The 21706-nt window shown below is 34.0% G+C and overlaps 2 protein-coding genes and 2 non-coding genes across 11 annotated transcripts in view; 1 reads left to right on the forward strand and 3 right to left on the reverse strand.

Annotated features, from left to right (window-relative positions):
- LOC105249418 (vicilin-like seed storage protein At2g18540) overlaps positions 1–3911 on the reverse strand; it is a 74583-nt gene extending 70672 nt beyond the window's left edge. Inside the window, exons 1-3 of one of the 2 annotated variants that reach the window (XM_025415071.1) lie at positions 3519–3911; positions 2922–3039; positions 2563–2686 (exon numbers count right to left, since the gene is read on the reverse strand). The gene's annotated coding sequence lies outside the window, so the exon portion shown is untranslated. The remainder of the gene's footprint in view (positions 1–2562; positions 2687–2921; positions 3040–3518) is intronic. The other variant, XM_011254859.3, reaches the window with a different exon arrangement.
- LOC105249420 (NAD kinase) lies at positions 1257–21261 on the forward strand. Of its 7 annotated transcripts, XM_025415072.1 has the most exons (9): positions 1257–1480; positions 2418–2477; positions 14150–14233; positions 17215–17344; positions 17850–17975; positions 18226–18397; positions 18474–18826; positions 19744–19826; positions 20588–21261. In XM_025415072.1, the coding sequence occupies exons 1-9, from the start codon at positions 1368–1370 to the stop codon at positions 20778–20780; spliced, it is 1314 nt and encodes a 437-aa protein (XP_025270857.1). In that variant the 5' UTR covers positions 1257–1367; the 3' UTR covers positions 20781–21261. The 7 variants fall into 7 exon arrangements, with proteins under 7 accessions (XP_025270857.1, XP_025270860.1, XP_025270859.1 ...); XM_025415075.1 differs by lacking the exon at positions 2418–2477; XM_025415074.1 differs by lacking the exons at positions 1257–1480; positions 2418–2477 and adding an exon at positions 3939–4033.
- Trnag-ccc lies at positions 4667–4737 on the reverse strand. Its single transcript has one exon. It is a non-coding gene; the product is annotated as a tRNA-Gly (tRNA).
- Trnag-ucc lies at positions 5084–5155 on the reverse strand. Its single transcript has one exon. It is a non-coding gene; the product is annotated as a tRNA-Gly (tRNA).
- Positions 21262–21706: the final 445 nt, after the last annotated feature.

The raw sequence follows: 21706 nt of genomic DNA on the forward strand, positions 1-21706 counted from the left end.
GAGAGATATTAAAAAAAATTGATTACTTACGTTACAGTGAGAGGAAAGAGAAAAGAGGAAAGGATGTGGCCAAGAAACTCAATGTTTCTTCAATTAAATCGCAAAAGAGGTTGATATAATTGCGGTATTTAATCACTAACCGTACTTGACGTTAAGATAATTTTGAATTATATGATGAATTTTATACAGGATATAAAAGCAAAACCGCTGCACACATTCTGATACACACTCGGCATCATTAATGCCTTCTCGTTTAAAGATAGCTGCTTCTAAAACCGATATAATAACGTTTAATTATTCATACATTATGACTATTTGGTTCCATAAATATTTATATAAATACCTGAATATATTAATTATGTAAATATTTCTGGAAAATATATATAAGTATTTATAATATAAAAATAATCAGACGCGATGCGTTTAGCTATTATTCGATTCGGAAGTGGCTTCATTAAGTGGCGCTTTTTTATGTATGATTTTGTAACTAATATCGCTGAAATTTTTTTATTTAGGTATCACTAAAGAGTTCAGAAAAGGCATGTCTTGCCATCTGCAACCACTTGTTTGACATATTTCGTTTCGACTACTGGCATTTTTCTTACCTTTCGAAGATATCATAGGTTAAGTTAAATAAATTTCTGATTCCTCTCTCTCTCTCTTTCACGAATAAAATAATATATACTTATGTGTGCACAATATATAATTACACACACACACACACATAATATATAAACTGTAAAAAAAAAACAGAAATATCAAGCAAGAAAAAGGATTTAAAAAAATCATCGTTTCACCAATGAAGCGTCAAGTTAAAAATTCACAAAAATCGGCAATGTCATCAGTCTTTCAGAGATATAAATACACACTTGTGCATGTGTATCCATTATTGAACACGGCGTGACGTCAACGCTGCCCATTGATCTCGCTGCTGTCAATGCGAGGGTTCATTGGGCGCAAATCGCGGGAATCGCGGGGGTCATTCAAATGGCTCCCCGTGCTCCAAATAATACGTTAGATCGGAACCCCGATTACAATGGCCCAGTTCTATTCTCGAAACAAGAGAAAGAGGGGGCGAGAAAGGGGAGTTATTTGCACGACAATACGAAGCGAAACTCAGAAAAATAGCGATAAGGAAAGGGCGGCCGGAGAGGCCAAATACGGAACCGTACGAGCAACAGCAACGAAGTTATCCGACATATGTTCAAGCCGTTCGTGCTCATGAGGTGCTCAGGGTTAAACCTGTCGGCGACAGAGAGCTCTTCCAGTACGCGACGAGACATCTCTCGGTGCGGTTCGCGAGCGTCGTCGAGTGTGCATCGTCGAGCTTTTATTATATCGCAACTGTCAGTGAGCGAGAGAAAGAGATGGACGAGAGGGATCTTCAGCTGGCCAAGGCAATGATCGACGCGAACCTGGACGAGAATAAGCCCAAAAAAACTGCCGTGTCTCGGATGCACGATAAACAACAAATCTTCCGGTAAGATTGTCCTCGATCACCTTCCTCGACACCAAGTTCAAGTTTTATCGCTTTTTTTTTTTACATAAATTTGTATATTTTTCACGAATGATCTTGATATCCGAAAGGTTATTTATTATATATTTGTAAAAAAAGAAAATCGACGACGCGAAGTTTCCATCTGATCGCATACTGAGACAATTTACGGAAGTTTGCGCACTTCCGTGTATCGGAAAATTTCCGGGAAAAGTTCGGAGTCCGAAATTTCCGCGTTCAATCAATCAGAATTGACATAATAGGATAATTTTAGAGACACACAAAACACATTTAATCTAATTTAACTCGTTAAACCTGGCTGTCACGCGCGTTAGATGTCAATGATAGTGCGATGATCAGCATAACTCTCTTAAATCGTTGATCAAATTTAATATCTAGACATTTGTCTATTATAGGGTTTGTCTTTTATAATTGAACTTTCTACACTAATGTACACTAAAAATGATATAAATATATTTACAAGTTTTGGAAAAAAAGAGGAGAAGCAAGAAGTGTAAAAGGTTCAATTACAAAAAACCTATTATAACATGGTTCAATATTAAGTATCTTTTGGGGAACGAGATTTTCGATCTTTAGAATCGAATCGGACGGTTCACGACACGATTGCGCAAACAACCATATTTTACGACTCATATGTACGATATATCGTCGTAAAAAATATGGAAATTTGTGTCAAGGCCACGAATGGATCTTGATACAGTCGTGTCTAACAATACGTTCCCTTTTGAAGCTACATACGCTGGTCACCGGACACGAGCGAGTGGGAGGCGTCTAATCGAAGATGGAATTCGATAATTTATATGTCATACGAGATATTGTTATTGACGCAAAATCTTGAACGTTAACATGATTATTTAGAGATCGTTATTAGAATTTTAACAATTTTATTTTTTTCTTAAAGCAACGTGCGGTCCGAGTTAACAGTCGATCAAGCCGAGACGGTGGAATGTAATACGCGAAGGTAATATAGTTCTTTACAGCTCTGTTCAGTGTTGATTGTAGCTAGCGACAACTGGTAAAACCTGCATGAAAACATGTTCCTTTACCTGTTGAATGTAGTCGTTTCGTTGGTATAGTCGTGTCCTCCTAGAGTTATATCGTGATTGCTTCTTGTCTTGTCTAATCATTTGAACAACTTGTCACGCAGATTTTCTTTTGGCATTCTAAACACTTGTAAAATAATTGAAGATTATTATTTTAGATTTACTATGATTTATAAATTATTTATAAAATCAGGTTGATATAGACTTTTTGGGATCTAAAATTATGAATTTCTCTTATTTTTCAGTCTATAATTTTAAATAACGAAAGGCTCTTTTGTAAATTGAAAAGAAAGAAAGAAAATCTAATTTCATAAACTTTTAGATATTATAGATGTGTTCACGTTGTCAGCTATCATCTTTACATTTTGATGAGACTATTGAACGTAGACATGCTTTGAGACCTTAGACTGTCTGAATAATTTCCATGAGAATGCACAATGTATTCATGCTAAAGTTGCACTTGTTTTATCTTGATGTGGGCTAAAAATATTTCATACTTTATGTCCAATCATATAAATATTCTTGTGTTCGTCCGATCATTGTATCGCATGTTTTATCATAATAACAGAAAATAACTTTTTAAATACATTTTTTTTCTAGTAGGAAATTTTAAAACGTTGCTGAATTTAGTTTTTGCGATTCTGAATGATTACGTCCTTCAACTTATTAGCTGATGTCAATTAATTATTTTTTTGGCGACATTTTTTTCACGGTTACACAATTATTCTATTCTCGGAATGACAGATATAATAATGACTTTAGTTGAAAAAAATTAATCCTTATTCGATTATGCTGTTTTACATTATGAATAGATTTCAAAGCGACAAGCAATTATTCTTGCAATTATTACTTGCAAGGCAACAGCGTATTAATATTGAACGACGACATGACGCGTATCGATACGCAATGAATAAAATTGAAAATATCACATATTTATTTGGTAAATGTATAACACTTACTCCAATATTTAGATTGCATACGTATCTGTGTGTATTTATCTCGACGATAACAGTTGTCATGTTGTTTTGCGAGTGCAATATGCATCAATCTCGTGCACAATCAACGGCGTCTTCATTCTAGATTCTTCTCCTTTTATTCCCGAGCTCGTCCAACATGGATTATCGCGTAAAAATGTATGATGTACACGTGGGTATGAGCACTCCAACATTATATATATGCTAGTTAGTTTTATCAATTAATATCAACATCACTGAACAATCACGCGACATTTGACATAAGCGTGGCACGCGATCTATCCACTCTCGTCTGATGAAACTGGGTTTATCGCAAAAGTTCCCCTTATCGTGAGAAATTTTTATCTTGTTTCCTTCTCCTTCAACGATACACCGTGTTCACCAAGAATGGAATCGTTGGCCCTCGTCAGTAGTGCCAATATAACGATGTTACGTAGTGCAAGCATCCTTTTCCAAGTTGTGACGCGTACGAGAAACTCTCTTATCCGTCTCGCTGTCAGGTACAGTATTCCTCATAAACATGACCCAACTTATCGTATGCTTTATATATATGCATCTGTATCTCGCATTATGTATTCCGGGTTTATTTTCAACTTACATCCAGAAATTATGTTTGCGAATTATAAAACGAAAACTGCAACTAAACGATCGTTTAATGAATATCTATTGGAGTGGAATTTTACACACATGATTTGTTATCTATAGATAATTTCAAGGTGAAAGAGGGGAGAATAAATAATGAAATTTAGAATAATATTCTACGGCTTGTTTTGCCTCGTTGCAGAAACTTAAACTAATGTAATAGATGACGCTTTTATTTTTTTTTACATCATGGAAACCTTATGTACTCGTTAGTTGCAATCTCTTTGGCAAATAGATAGGAAACGAGACTATCAAGTTATTACACGTAACTTTAATTAATCATAAGTCGCTCTATTATTAATCGATAAAATTATTATCAATTATCATCGTATGTGAGAAAAATCCCGTAGAAAAAATTCCATGTCAAAGCTGATAATGATTTTAGCCGAATAGCAATTACGGGGGTAAAAATAGGACGGAGACTTTATCCCTCAATATCGATTTTTCTCTAATTTTTCATACATCAATTTTGCCGGAAACAAAAAGAAAATTGCACTGCCCGGGAATCGAACCCGGGTCGCAAGAATGGGAATCTTGCATGATGCCACTACACCAGCAGTGCTCTTGTTACTTCGATGTTTCCTTTAGAGTACAAGAGACAGTCGTACTATAAAGATATAATATTCAACAAAAATTAGATTATATTTTATTAAATTTATCATATATTTTAAATAATCAAATTTATTAATATTACGCAACATTATACGCGCTTGTGAAATTAATACTACGCATTTTGTAAATCCCCAGATAGCATCTCGTTTAATAAAAAATTTTAATTAAAATAATGACATCATAAGACGAAAAACGAATTTGCCAATTTTAGATTGTTACATGTGTATATTCATCGATGAGAATATCTTCTTAAAATATATCGAATTGTAATAAAAAAGTTCAAAAAATTAGTATTGTGCGATGGCCGGGAATCGAACCCGGATCAACTGCTTGGAAGGCAACTATGCTCACCATTACACCACCATCGCACGTGATACGTAACGTGTTAATAGTAAAGGAGAATATTCATTTTGACATAATTAAAAATTTTCTATTTTTAGAAAAAAAAATCTGATTTTTGCAAATAATTGAAGATATAACTAATTGACAACGATTTACCCATTTAAAGCCTGCAACAAATTAATGATTTTATTTCGTTTCCATTTGCCAAAAAAAGTTTCTTGTAACTAAGGAAACAAAATTTTTCTAATGTAATAAAATAATATGTTTTGTTCTTTATATATTATAAATATATACTAATGCTTAAATTATTAGAACACTAAAAAATAAAACAAGAATAAAAAATTATTAAAACAAAGAAATAATCAACCTTTAAAAAAATTGTATATTTAACCTTGATGAAAATCGAGAAATCATATGTATCGAACGTGTCTTAAATTATAAATATGATATAATGCAGTAAATTCCTTAATAATTATTATCAACATTGGAAGCAAATTAATTGAGGCATTTGCTTTAGCTAGATACCTGGAATAAATAATTACATAATGGAATAGTTTTAATATCAGAGATATTTAAAGAAACATTAAGATAAACGATCATTTTTGAGAATTTTCTTCTGCAGTTTTGATGAATTATTAAAAATTTGAATTAGTACGTATGAGCGAAAGTAAGAACAGTTGGTTTTACGTTTCTTATATATGTGACGTAAAAACTCGCTTTGGTTACAAACATCTATAACATCATACATTATTCAATATTGTCATGCGCACCTCAAGAGACCGAACATATGGCATAAGCTCGATAATTGAGAAAGTATACTATGGTCAGTAAAAAGCAAAACAGAAATAAGGGAAGAGTTCTCCTAATTTTATCTAATATTAAAATAAATATTTTATCTCTCTTCTGAGATAAAAAAAAAATTTTTTAATTTAGTAATAAAAGCATTTTTTGTTAATCCGAATGGAAATGTGTTATTCATCGAGAATTTGATAATGCATTCACTTTGAATCATTGTTATTTTCATCGACCGGAAATGTAAGCATTATGGGTAGACTTCCGTCGACTACAAGACAATGCCTCGAACAGTAGTAGCCTCTACTTTGCTGAGGATGAATACTTCATCATAATTCATTAAAGATAATAGCGGAAAGGGAGGAAATATGTTTTCCTAGAAGGCTAATTTTACAGAACTTTCTGATAACATTAATACAGATTATATATAATTGTAGAATAATAGAGATAATATATATAATAGAGATAATATATAATTGTAGAAATAATAATTTATAAAAAATGAAGAATAATAAAAATGACAAAGAATACATAATTTTCGAGATAAAAAATACAATAGATTCAGAATCTTCCTCTGGATAAATTTAGTATTCTTAATATATTTTAAATACATATACATGTTATTCCATGTTATATTGTCTTCGACTGTGGCGCAATAAAATTAATCTCACGATGCGTCGCGAATCGTTCGAACTCTCGACCCTTCCATAAATTTTTTGGTATCACGAACGTGACGATAACGGGGGCATCGAGTGGTGGGGAAAAAGGCGCGCGTTAGAAAGCCCTAACTGCCTCTCGGCTGGCTACAGCTGGTAAAATCGTTTCTCAGTGAACCTTCAGCAGTCGTCCATCGCGGTTGTTGTGCCTTGCCTGTGCCAACTTGGAGGCCTCATTTCATTGTTCCCATTAATGAATAATACGAATTGGATTATTTTTCTTTTCAATATGAAAAACTGTCAAAGAGAAATTGAGCTTAACATTTGTGAAAACACATGTACCTATCAAAGTCTGGAGGAAATAACGAAACTTTGAATCGTAATGATCGGGAACAAAATTTTATCGTCGAAAATATAGTGCTGCCAATCGACTTATTATTATAAAAATAAAGTATAAATTTTGCGAATGATGTTGTACATATATATGTATACGTGTGTGCTTCAAAACATCGACGAAGATCATCTTTGTAGATTCGTGTCGCGCGCTTTATATTGATTAGAAATTTGCAAAATGATCACAATTAAATATTACAAAAAAAATGAAAAAATTTGAAGTATTATCGATTGACATGTAGCATTGAGCTGCGACCATATTCAATATTAAACAGATAAGATAAAAGAAACGTAACGATTGCGGACAACGGTATCCACTATCGGTCGCCTCGTTCAGCAAGTGAAATTCCCCGCTTGTGCAAGTAGGTCGCAAACACATGTTAATATGAAACAAGTACGCATACAACGAAGCCCGTGCGAGGCATTCTTTCGAAAGTTGTTTTGATACGCAATTTTTTCAATGAAGGACAAAAGTCCAAGGCAACCATTACCGATTATATATTATTATTTCTATTCTAAATCTGAAACAATCATTATAAAAACTCGTACACGTGCAACGTGCACAAAGCGTGCGTAGAATCGCTAGTAGTTATGTTGAACATATCATTTGCATACATGGAATGAAGTAAACGCAACACCACCGCAAACCTTACCAAGAATTATGCTACGCTTAGATGGATAAGTTTACCACTATCGTTGCTGCACGTACAAACCGCGAGTTCGACCATCGCGAAAGGAAGTCCTCGGATGTCAAGAGCAATTGCTATTGCGAAAGAAAGAAAGCGCATATAATTGGCCGTGTGTTGGAAAGTAGCGCGCGAAAACCGCAGTATAGAATATCATAGCTGATTATTATTGACATCAATCAATGTGAAATTAATCGCGTTCGACGTTCGAATTGTTTAAAGCGAATGAAGAATGATGAGAATCGAGCTGTCATTTTTACGTGCAATTATCCTACTGAAGTAGACTCGAAAATAGATTCGGAGTAATCGGAGAAGTGAGTTGGGAGAGTCGGAAAAATTAAAGGAAATGTTTTTCGGATAATGGAAATGGTGAAGGAGAAGCCACGCAGACGAAGTGTGAGCGAGCTGCTCGATTGGAGATGCCTAGCTGGATGTAAGGACATCATTGCCAGGACCGAGAACGGTAGCGAAGAAGAGCTCTTTCGGGCGAGTCGGGTCAAGGAACCGGAAACACGCAGACGGAAACGATCCGGTACTTGGCCGTGAGTAGAAGTTCAAAAATTATGGGAAGAGCATTAATAAACGAATTGGATCTAATCATCTTTCCTCAGACTACTTTAGATATTTTGCTAAGAATTTTAAGCAGTTTTTATGTAGACTATTTTAAAAATTACATGATGGAAAACTTTGTAATTAATTAATTTTAATCGCACGAAATAAGCTCTATTTTTCTAGGTTTAATATAATAATCTAAAATAATATAGACGATGTCGTCTAGCGAATCTGACTCATTCAAGAGACTCGGATTCGATTCTCAGTAGAAACACAGTAGCTTCTTATATTATAAACACCATCGCTTTGAATCATGCCGTCCATATGTTTTGACGCATATAATTTCTAAAAACTTTTGACAGCTTGTCGAAATTTGAGCTCCCTTAAAAAAGAGTTTTAGCTTACAAGATGAGATTAAACTTTAAATGATTTTAATCATTTAGAATTCCACTTGTGTGCTTTCAACCCGGTTAAAAATTATAATTATATCTGAGTTACTGTACATATTTTTACTCTGTGGAATTTAATTTATTTTGGGGTTTTCAATCGCTAAAGTTATCTGTTTAGAATGTCATAGTAAAGATACCTTTACTTGGCTCTCATCCAAGAGACTCGAATTCAATTTCCGAAAGATCTCTCATTGTTGATTGTAAAATCTAATTTTTCATCTCAACATATATTATCCGATTTTTATTCAAATTTTTGCAAAAAGCATATATAATAAGCTGACTTAAGCAATCGACAAATGACACAGTAATTTCTGACGCATAAACATAAATATAATCGCATTAATTGCTCGCAATGTTATTTCATCGATTATTGCAAAATCGTGTGTTACCAAGTACGAGGCATCGACCGAACTCTTTCACTAACATGAAATCACTGTCTGTTTAATTTCGCAATTAAATTAAAATCACGTAATTTGACATCTCGTGTGTAATACGAGATACAACACACAGTAGCTTGCTCAACACTTTTGCCGTGCCACGACATCATTATCTTCTTGGACACTAGATTCTGAAATATTAAGATAGTCGCTTATATAACATGACAATTTTTAATTCTTGAATGACTTGAGCACCGTAAAAAAAATTATTAATCATTTATAAGTCTTTAGGATAAAATATTTACACATCATTAAGATACAAAAAAAAATACTTAAAAAAAATGACAAAATGAAATATTAAATTCAGTGGAGAGCTAATATAATACGACTTTGAAATTCCTCTCAAAATCCTTGGATATTTCCCACAAGTGAAATTTATTCTACTGGATTTCTTTAGCGTATATATTTCCCGATTTAGCCGAGACGAAAGTTGCGTGAAGGAGTTCAATGAGTCTAGAACCAAAACAAATAGGTTGCGTGCTTGGAATTGATTAGTATTCGCGCCTGCGTGCGTGGCGCTGGGCGTCACGACGCCGGCGTTCGCGACCTACGAGACCAACGACGCCAATATCCGAGACCGTACCTCCTCTTGGTGCGTCAGTGCCGAAGCGTGCCTTAATCGTGTTGATCCGCATCGCTCTAATTGTTGCACGAACGTCGTCTCCTTTTCACCTGCTCAAAAGACTTATCGTGAATTGACGGTGAATGGACGAGGCTGAATTGAGGTATCGTTCAATAAAGACATCATTTTTTTTCCCTCACTACAAATCGTATCTCGTTGCAAGAACGTGTCTCCTCGTTTACGATGTAAACTCGATTACTCAGGACGATACATAAAAAGATCGTAAAGGGGAAAAAATTTGTCTAACTTTTCCTTTCCTTTTCTTCTCGTTTTTTTGAAGAGGGAACACCACGTCTCGAGAGATGACGTTAATTGACATTTAACTGCATGTGCATCCGAATAGCCGAGTGCCCGCTTGAATCGCTGCGGGAGCACTTTTTGTTGCTCCTTTCTTCGAGAGCGAGAACGCGTTCGAGAACCTTTCGCCGCACATTCCATCCGATCCGGCTTTTGAGAGCTCGATGGGCTTGCGCGCGCATGACGCCTCCTTTCCGCTGTCCATCGGAATTTGAGGAATTTGCGCTCGATGCAATCGATTACAGAAACGAGTGTGCGTTCCCCTCGGCCGAACGATTCAAGCCAAATGCGTCATCTTGCCAGATCACTTTTCGTCAAGATCTTTGTATCGCTCGGCGACGGGCCTTATATATATACCCCAAGTTCCAAGCCATTGTGACGTAACAATTTTATTACGACAGCGTTATTCAAATTTTACAAATATAACCTTTTACTTGACGCACACGTATTCATTATATTTATTTTTATATTCATTTATATTAATTTATTTTAATTTTTATATTTATTTATTTTATATTAATTACATTCATAATATAACACGTTTTTTCTCTTTTTATACAAGAAATCTGGATCGTTTAAGAAAAGAACATGTGACTGATATTGCTCAAACCGGTTATGGATACATAAAAATAATAAGTAATAAATAATGCGTAATGAGCGCACGTCACAATAATAAATATAATAACGTGCTGAATAAAATGTATATTTATTAAAAATTTAAATGATGCTATTGTGCGACAATCGCATCAATCATGGTTAGAAATATATTCTTTCAAAGACTGGATATATTTGAATGTAATAATTATAATGAAAGCATAATCAATAATCGATAAAAAGTAATCAATAATAAATGTAATAGCACGTGTCGAATAAAATATTATGTTTACTAAAAATTTAAATGATGTTATTGTGCGACAATCGCGTGAATCATGATTAGAAATATTGTTCTTTCAAAGACTGGATATTTAAAGGTAATAAATATAATGAAAGCATAATAAATATGTAATAGATAAAAAATCAATATAATAAACATGTGCCGATGAATAATATATTATGTTTACTAAGAATTTAAATGATATTGTGCGACGAATAAATCACAATTAAACTGAAAAGGTTCCTTTCCTCCGATTTGTCGAATAGAATTGGAGAAAAAGTATACACATATCATTATAACGACAATTAATCAAAATGAAGTCTAATGATGCGACATTCATCCTTATATCATATTTGCTCGAATTTACTTTCAAAGATACTGTCGCACTCGCTCTCGTAACTGTACAAATCGCTTTCTTCACACGAAGAAAGCGTCGTTACGTCAGCATGTGTATTTTGCCTTGAGCGAAAAGACAAGTTCGTCGAGGAGGTACGCGGACGATAAAAATATACGAGCGCAATCGCCTCATGGTCTTAGGACGCCAGAATTATCTCGGCATCGCGCGTTGGAACTTTATTGCCTGCAACATCGACACGATCGTAACTCGTACGTATTGTTACCGACCGCCAGAGATAGAGAATCTCGCGATTGTGGGCGACTCGGGCGAGTCATTCCGCGCACGGCCATCTCGCCATTCGGTCGCTTTCACGTGTGCCCATGTGACGTTTGATCAGGATTAAAAATTAGCGGAAAAAAAAAGAGATTAATATTCACGAGTTGACCTTTTAGGACTTTTCGCGCGATCGATACTCCGTAATTTCCATTTTATTAGTGCACGAGAGGTGGTGGTATTTATTTCTCCGATGGTGCAGTGACCGGAGAACTGACGTAGTGAGAGTAATTTGTTTGGACGTCTGAGTCGGAAAGTCGAGTCGAAAAGACGGATCACCGGTGGTCCAGCATACGTCACAGCAGCTTGGACGAAAAGTTTCGAACGAGATTCAAGGCTACGAATATCATATATGCGACATGGTTGGAAAAACATTTCTACGCTTCTTTCTTTGATGCGAGCTCGACTGCGTTCAATTATGCGATTATGATATCATATTTTATCTTAATTACAACCGCGTCGATCAGCATCGCGAAAATTTTCTCTTTCGTTCAAGAATGTACAGGATGTAATGATAATGACAGATGGTGGGAATCGTAAAATCCGTGCCTCTACGTCGAAGCCTCATCTCGATTGATACCTTCGAGAAAAGGAAAGTGTTGTCCTCGCGCGTACTTTCGAAGGCTTCTCGACGAGCGAAGGACGCCGCTCGTGTGCCATCATCTGCCTCGGGGATCAAGATCCTCAGAAATTTAGGCATTCACTCCGAAATGAACAAGAAGGAGTTTAGAAATCCGATCGTACAATCGCGCTCGTGAAAGTCGCGTACTTTGTAACCGTGAAATTACAGAATGTTCTAAGAGAGTCATCTGCTTAGCAATTTTCAACAGGTCGAATAAACGAAAGAAAGTTTTAAATAAGAGAAATGTATCGAGCGATTATCCCGATCCCTTAATTAAGCGTAGCGGAACAAATTGTATCGAAATCGTATAGTGACTTGTCGTTTTTTACACATGCACTTCTTTCGAACGTTGCATGATAAATTTTGATGAGTGGCAAGACGAGTTTATCCGCGTCGAATTAGATCGGTATTAATTTTAGCATCCGCGATTTCTTCTTATGATGGCATGCACGAATCTTAAAATAAATCAATTTGGCAACAAGATCGCATCGCTATAACACAATCTACCGTGTAACGCACGATATTTACACGTGTCTTATATTTGAATAACGTTCGACGATATCAGAAATTATTAAGTCATGATGACTATTGATATCTTATCGAATGCACTCAACTTTATATTGGTTGCAATAAAAAAATTTATCGAATTAATAAATTCCTGACACACACGTATAATTTTTATTATAAATCTTAAACACTTTATATATCTATTATATATCTTAAACACTATTATATATCTATTATATATCTATTATATATCTATTATATATCTTAAACACTTTCTCGTGCACGTATTCCGTTGCTTTTTCCTCTTGCGAAGAAGTCTTTTATCATCTAATAATAAAATGACGGATCAATTCTCGCTGCACGAGAGTGACATTACTGGACAGTATGATTTTGTTTTCGATGTTACCGAGCCGCAGGACGATGGATTCAACGATTCGTCGATGGAGAATTCACAAAATCGCGTCCTTAGGTAGAATATTCTCGATAATTCTTTTCTCGAGTCACGAGTCGAAAAAAAAAGCAATTACGATTAGCAGTCCATAATTCATTGCCATTCGATAAGAAATTTTAAAACTTGAATTATTTGTTTGAAATATATCTAACAATAAGATAATATTTTATATTTATAGATTCATGAAGTCATAACTTTCGCATCGCTATCGATACATTTACAACGCAAAAATTGTGGAAAGAAATTCAGATTAATGTAAACTGTTCCTCTGTTTTAAAATATATTTTCCTCATCGACTGTGCCCATAGCTACGTAATTTCTGTTAAAGTAAATTTCTGTTCGTAAAATTTAATGTGACTGAGAGCGATAAAAAATTAGAAGAAAATTATCTAGTGTAATAAAGTGCATTTATTCATACATCGATAAATAATAATTACTATAGAGTAATTTCTAATCACCTTGACTCAATATACCATGATACGCAGAATTGCAAATGCGCCGCTCATTACGTAGATATTAGTCTTTACAATTACTATAATATATATGTGCTGAATAGATATAATATATATGTGCATCGTACATTTTAAAAGTGTACATTTTATGCACATTTTTACGCATATTTTAAAATTAAAACTATATCTAAAAATAAAATGCGATGTATAATCGTTTAAAGTTCTTCGGTTTTTCTATTTTTATTCCTATGTAACTTTTTTTCAAAATAATTTTTTCAAAATGTTAACAAAAAGGAGTTATTTCAAAATAATTTTTTCAAAATGTTAACAAAAAGGAGTTATTTCCGAATATGGAAAGGGAAATGAAGCAATCATTTCGATACTTGTTCTATAAAGATGAGGTAGAAACGAATAAGTAAGAATCACTGCCAAAGATTAGGATCTTGAGTTGAATTTTTTTTTGCGGTATCGCTCGATGAAGCTGATGAAATTAGTGAAATCCGTGTGAATCCAAAAGATATCTCTCGTGTCTGATACACTTGTCTATTTTGTTCTTACAGACGAACGAGAAGCTTAAACGCACCCAGTCCCGTTCAAACATTCGGGCCATGTGGGCGTATCATGAAGAATTCCGCAATGGTTATGTAAGTAATTCACATTGTATTTTACTTGAGTATTTTAAACCATTTAAAAGCGCGATTATTTGAGTATTTTACGTTTAAAAGCACGATTATTTGAGTATTTTATATTTAAAAGCGCGATTATTATATTTCATCGGAAATTTTTCTGCCATTTCATCTTCGATCAAACAAATTTTATTATTACGCATGCATTTAAAATTGCATTGAAAATCGTCCTCGTATATTTTCCTTCACATCGTTAATTAAATTACAGAAGAACATTTCATGATGACATCGCATCGTTGATCAAACTCACGATAAATATAATCATAAATATAATCATAGGTCAATTAAAAATTATTAATTTTTAAAAGGTAAAAAGAAAGTTTCCATTGTCTTGTGGATTTCATTGAACGACATTTAATGGGGAAAGTTTAGAATCGCCTTGATTACCAAACAATCAAATTGAAATGCTAATTGTTCGTAGAGTAAGTATCGAATATACTAGAACCGATCGACGGATTCATTTGCATTTTTTTTTGCAAGGAATGATGACTAAGCGATATCGGACGTGTTGACGTCCGATTTTAAATGTTGAGATATTAATTGCAATTTCTACGAATTTTTTTTTACATCTCGGATTATTTATTTTATCATTTAATTATTAAAGTACTTTATTAATTATACATTTAATTTTGTGGCACATCAATTACAATTAAATTCAAATATTTACGTAAAATATTTATTTTGGATGATTCTAATTTTATCATGGGGTTAATTTTGTAGATATGTATATAAGATTGGAGCCTTCACATTCAGTAGCACTTTTAACTTTAAAAAGAATCTTGGGATCACATGTTATAATAGAAACGGACGCTTCATTATGCATAACTTTTATAAATTTTATGCACATAAATGCAATTTTTTTATCTGAGAGGATATAAGTTTGTATGAAAATGAAAATGTTTTTTTCATTTATGACAGAGTATGTTTGAATTGTGTATTCTTTTCTAAATATGCATAGTTTCATACGAGAAAGTTCTCGCATTTTAACATGCATTAAAATATACATCAATGCCTTTACAATATATTTCCAGAATTAGTAGATAGTTTTAACTTAGCCGATTCGAAACATTTTAATATCTGTAAACGTTTAATATGCATAAAAAATTATAAACACAATATTCAGTGACAAAGGCATAGTTCATATAATTTTAAAGGAATAAAAAAAATATAATTTTATTTAAATAGTTGTGGTGTAAGGATATCTAGGGACGATGCACCGAAAAATGTTCGGTGATTTTGAATTCTGTGCAGCAATCATGTACTTTTTTCCCAAAAACGGAAAGGTCAAAAATTTTTTCGTTCAAGCTAAAAATATTCGCTTTTCTCGCTTTTGTCTTGAGAAACAATACAAGCTCCCCATCCTGGAAATGTTGAACTGCAGTATATATAAAATGAGTTACAGATATTAGCAATGCGATTTCCCGCGCGTGCACGTGATGTACACGCGCGCGCGTGCGCGATGTTTGCGCTTAAATGTCCGTCTTACTTAGTTGCGTGGTCAGTAAGCTCGCGTCGCTCAGCCGGTGCTATCATGGTTGGAATCAAGATGTAAGTTGTTGATCGATGCACGATACTTTTTAATTCTCTCTCACATCACCTAACAACACCCGACATTACGTTTTCATCGGTTACAAAAAGTTATTTTTTCGTTACTTAAATTTTGCGGCCACGATTAAAGAGTTTCGAAGGGTTTCGAAGAGAAAAAGTCTTATATATTCATAAATTGTGCCACTGACAGGTATTTAATTTGTTTCAAACAAAATCCGAGATCTTTTTGTGAAAATTCACTATAAATTTCTTAAATTAAATTTATCTTTTTTCTTAGAGGATGCTTAAAAAGTATCCTATAAAATAGTATCAATAAAACACACTTATATTTGTTTTGATGATCCTCGTGAAAGTTCATCGGTAGTCCGAAAAAATTATCGATTATGATATAAGAATTTTAAAATTATCTGATGAGTGCTTTTAGAGTTGTAGCGGCACATTAACATAAATAGCACTACGAATCGTAATTTTATTAATCAAATATTCGAAATAGCTTTGAATAAGTTGCCGCGACTTGAATCAGTAAGATCACGAAAAATCGCATGCGTGTTGGTTCAATTATATGCAGCGATAAAAAAGACATAACTCGCCGCGTTTGATCCCCACATCATCAATTCCCGCGACATACCTCGATTAATATTCTCAAGTAGATTTCCGCAAATTTACTTTTCACTTTATTGATAGTTGGTCTTTAACTAATTGTGGGGTGGTCCTTAACTAATTGTGGGGTGCGAAGAATTACAATATCCACATCTATTGATGTTCTCATAATGTTTAAATATAATTTAAATGTACTTGAATGTATGTCTTTCAATCATCTTTTGCAAACGAATATTTGGAAAAAAATATTAGTTACGTAATTCATTCTCATCGCTTTTTTTCTTTACATAATCGATATTTGCTGATGTTTCACGAGCTCTCTTGTTTGATGACTTTTTCTATAAGGAACTGAATTTGCAGCTTTGCAATCGGCGCATAAAAGACTGCAGTGTAATACAATAACGTAATCACCATGTTAATCATAAACGGCAATCCTGCATCATTCGATACTTTTTTACATTTCATAAGTTACCTTTGTCCCTATGATTCGATTGTTTCTCGAGGCTATAGAGGATGTAACGACGAATGACGAATAATTATAGACGAAGCCTTTAGAAGAGGTAGAGGCATGGCAATCAATCGAGAGCTCGAATCTAAATTTCATTCCCGCTGGTTCTGCTTACGTATAAATTATCGTATCTTTATTTAAATGTATTTAAATGATATTTTTTACAAGATATTCTGTCAAATATAAATCTGCTATACAACAGATGAGACGCGTAACAACATTGTAATGCGACCGATGATTGCATATTGAAGAGAAATACAATAGTAATGATTTGGTTTCACAGGACCATTCAGGATCCAGCCTCCCAGAGGTTGACATGGTACAAACCTCCGCTTACCGTTCTCGTCATCAAAAAAGTCCGCGACTCGTCAGTTCTACCACCGTTTGTTCAAATGGTCACATGGCTGATAGAGGTAAATATTAACAAAACCATTTAACAAATCGAAAGATTATGCGTTTATCTCGCGACAAATTGATTAGCTTGTTCGCAGCTTGATTGTTGTTAATAGTCCACTGACATTACAAAAAACTAATTAGCTTCATTTGCATGAAATGAAAAAAAAACTGTCCTCGGTACTCGATACCTTTTTCACGTTATTCTTAATTTCATGTTAGTGTCTAATTATATTTGATTCACGTTAAAAATATGTCGTCTTTTTTCACGTACGACAGTTGCAGTTTGTACTGCACCAACTTATGTGTTAACGCATCGTTAACTTGTATACGAGTATTAGTAACTTGTATACGAGTATTAGTAAAAGAGAAATCGTCCTTAACCCATGAACTATTATTCTTATATTTTCTCTAGTACTAAAAATACAATGCCAAAAGTACATTATTGACTACGATTATTATTTACCTAGTTTTAATGCCTGCTCGTAATAAAGGAAATCTTAAAATTTTTTTTCTGTAATACAGGAAAAACGAATGGTGGTTTTTGTAGAAGCATCTGTTCTGGAAGACCCAGCTTTAGCCAGGGATCCCAGATTTCAAGGTGTTCGCGACAGATTACAAACCTTTAGGGACGGCACGGATGAATTACAGGTAATAATTCTTTCCGCTTGAAATGTTTCGTGATATTTACAAATTATGCGTTTGTCATAATTTTTCACGATGATTCTCATCAGAAAATATAAAAATTTATTTACGTGTTTGCGAGTCAGATTCGATGCAGTTGCATATCATACGACAAAACATGAATAATTTTTGTAAAATAAATGAATATTAATGAATGAAAAAATTTGCATTAATTTTTGCTCTTTTATATTAATGACATTATACCTTTTGTTTTCAGGATCGAATTGACTTTATTGTGTGCTTGGGAGGTGACGGCACACTCCTTTATGCCAGTCTACTGTTTCAACAATCAGTGCCACCTGTAATGGCATTTCACCTTGGCTCCTTGGGTTTCCTCACCCCCTTCGAGTTTGACAATTTCCAGGAACAAGTGACCAACGTTCTCGAAGGTGAGCCGTCGATTTATTTATTTATTGTCGTCGTTTTTCGTTTATAGCTTATTAATTTTTCGCGTCTCAATACCAGGTCATGCAGCTTTAACCTTGAGGAGCCGTCTAAGATGTGTCATTGTACGCAAAAATGAAGAGGGGCAACCGACTGAACCACCCACTAATCTTCTGGTGCTGAATGAAGTTGTAGTGGATAGAGGACCATCACCTTATCTATCAAACATCGATCTATTCATCGACGGCAAACACGTGACGAGTGTCCAGGGCGATGGTTTGATTGTAAGCACGCCAACCGGATCAACCGCCTACGCAGTCGCCGCTGGAGCCAGCATGATTCATCCATCAGTTCCTGCCATTATGATCACACCGATCTGCCCTCACTCCTTGTCCTTCAGACCGATCGTCGTACCTGCCGGAGTCGAGCTCAAGGTAGTTGTTTAAACTTCTCGACGCCGAGAAGCGCGCCAATCGAAATGTTAATTTAGTTTACACCAGATATGACCACTGATTTAAAATTTCGGAATGATTTCTAGAAATGCACGTCTTTCAGCTCACGTCGAAAGTTAGAAACAAGTTCTGTTTGTTTCCTTTAAGACTTATAACAAATATTAATTAATTTGCACTTAATTCAGCATTTTCGCGTAAATCGATAAAAGTTTTTTATCACGTCTGATGTATGGGCCATGTTAATATCCCATAAAAGGAAACCTGGTTCAAATGAATGTCGCCCACATTCCCAGACCGTGCGCTGCCTCAAAGTTTTCGCTCAAAAGTTGTCAAAATATCAGAATTTATCGGAAATTACTCGTTTCTTGACATGAAACTGTGATCAAGGAAAGAGATTATTTCCATAATAATAAAAAATGCAAATAAGAGAGAGTTCCTAAATTATTAAATATATAGATTTAATAATTTAGAAACTTATTCGCCTTTTTTATTATTAGGAAGATGGATTTATTAAGATTTATCAAAATGTTAAATTTTTATAGGTTCAAACATTTTTCGAGAAACGCTTAAATATTTTCCTCCTTACGCATCAGTGATTTTAACGATAACGATGGGAAAAAGTCTATTGAAAAAATTCAATAAACAACGTGACGAGTGTTTTAACAAAGATAAATGAAAAAAATTGACGCATTATTTCGAGCCTAACGAACCGCGACGCTACTGCTGTTAAAATGACAATCTTCCTTCTCACTGTAGATCTCGGTTTCACGTGACAGCAGAAATACCTCGTGGGTGTCCTTCGACGGTAGAAATAGGCAGGAACTGTTCCACGGTGACAGGTAAAACCGAAGCGCTCGGCAGCTCTATCTAATCGTTTGCATTTTCTACAATTATTTCAGATAAAGGCAAACAGCAATGCCCGCAGTACAGCCTACGTCTCCTTCGACGGTCGCAACCAGCAAGAGCTGCGTGTCGGTGACAGGTTTGTCCTGCTTTTGTAAAGAGCGTTGTTTCGCCTTTCTCTCTATCTGTGCCTCGTCGCAGCATCATGTGATTCATTCGTGTGGTTTATTCTTTTTCAAAAGCTCGATAAATATCACAAAGTATCATATAAAGTAACTATCTGAGTGAATATCTTTCCACACTAAGTTTATCTTGATTAGTACATTTTTTCTCCATTTTCTTGTATTTTTTATATTCATACACACAATTTTTTTTCATTATTCTAAATATTTTTATCTTTAAATTCTTTCTATTTCATCCATTCTATGCTTATTCGTTTCTCTCGGGATTTTAATGCATTCCCTTTGCTGGCTATCTCTTAAGACTTTTCATAAGAACATCTTTCTGGAGTGAGACGTTGGCTGTCCTGCAGGGTGATGGTACTTTACGTTTCATTCATCATATTTGCGATAAACATTATTCAAATATAAATATTAAACTGACAATTCGCTTTCCATAAAGAAGTCAGTCCAAAAATAAATATTTTTCTACATAAGAATATGTACATTTTTCTATAAAATATATTTAAACTGTTGTTATAATTGAATTATGACTGTTATGATATAACTGTTTTTTAATTGAATTTTACTGCCTTAAAAACATTAAAAATCAAATTTTGCTAGTACAAATCAATTTCTTATAAAGTAAAATGTTTATGATTATAAAAAGCTTTCGCTTACAATCCATTACTTTAAAATTTGAATTGAAGAATTATTTAATGAAAATTGCATAATTTTTCAGCTTAAGGGTAACAACTTCCATATATCCAGTACCTAGTATTTGCGCGGCCGATCAAATCACTGACTGGTTCGATTCTCTGGCCGAATGTCTACATTGGAATGTCAGGAAACGACAGAAGCATTTGGACGAATTAAGCGATCTCGCGCATTCATCCAGTAACGATACTTTAGATTCCTTCGATCGAGATAGCTAGACCAATAAACACTCGTTATAAACTGTAATACAATCGACAATATATTTGATCGCCCATATATATCCGGTTAAGAAATTCCGAGGGTCGACAAATTAACATCATTTCCGTTGATTAAAGTTTTACGAGATGAAATATTCTTAAATATAGGAAAAGGAAGCCGATAAAACTGACTGATGATCGACAAAATAGCGCTCTGTAAGATGACACTCTTAGAAAACATTTGTGTACGAGAGAATAAGCGATCTTCAAACGAAAAGAATGATGAATATTATTTAATCCAAACGGCAAAAGATATGCTTAAGTCACGATTATATAAAAAGTTTAATTTCTAATAATATAAAATGCATTTGTTTTCGTAGAGATTTATGTATACAGTAAAATATCATTTAATATGGAAAATTATCGTCGGACAAGTACTCTGGATTATTACTCTGGACGTTTAAATATCTTTTTTCAATAATATTCAATAATGCCTGAATGAATCTTCGATTTATTCAAATTTACAAAGATTTTTATACTTTTATTTTACACTCTTCATCAATATACATATTATCTGTACAGATATTTTTATTCTCTAGTATTTTTCTTTAGATTAACTGGTTGAAATATATACATATGTGTGTATATATAAGAGAGGTGACCACATGCCCTCGATTTTTTACTGATTACGACACTATACAATGTAAATCAATTTATTGTAAATGAATCACATAATTTCCTATATCTTTAAATCTTTTTAATAAAATATGTTTTGTACAATATTTGCTATATATGTATTCCTTATAATAATTCTATACAATAGAATTAAGTGCAAAGCTGTAAAAGGAAGAAGGAGATTTTTATTTATCAGAATTTCGATGTCTTACTGCAAATGAATTTATTTGCTTGCAACATTACATGGAAATATACATTATATACACCGCAGG

This window comes from Camponotus floridanus, unplaced genomic scaffold (genome assembly GCF_003227725.1).
Source record: "Camponotus floridanus strain SB8 unplaced genomic scaffold, Cflo_v7.5 scaffold96, whole genome shotgun sequence".
Classification (NCBI taxonomy): domain Eukaryota; kingdom Metazoa; phylum Arthropoda; class Insecta; order Hymenoptera; family Formicidae; genus Camponotus; species Camponotus floridanus.

Bases quoted from the DNA above. Each gene is read 5' to 3' on its own strand.
- LOC105249420 (XM_011254862.3), top strand. From the start codon at position 8,017: ATGGAAATGGTGAAGGAGAAGCCACGCAGACGAAGTGTGAGCGAGCTG. The intron at 14,234-17,214 runs GTAAGTAATTCA...TTGGTTTCACAG, and splicing joins AAGAATTCCGCAATGGTTAT to GACCATTCAGGATCCAGCCT. The intron at 17,976-18,225 runs GTAATAATTCTT...TTTTGTTTTCAG, and splicing joins ACGGCACGGATGAATTACAG to GATCGAATTGACTTTATTGT.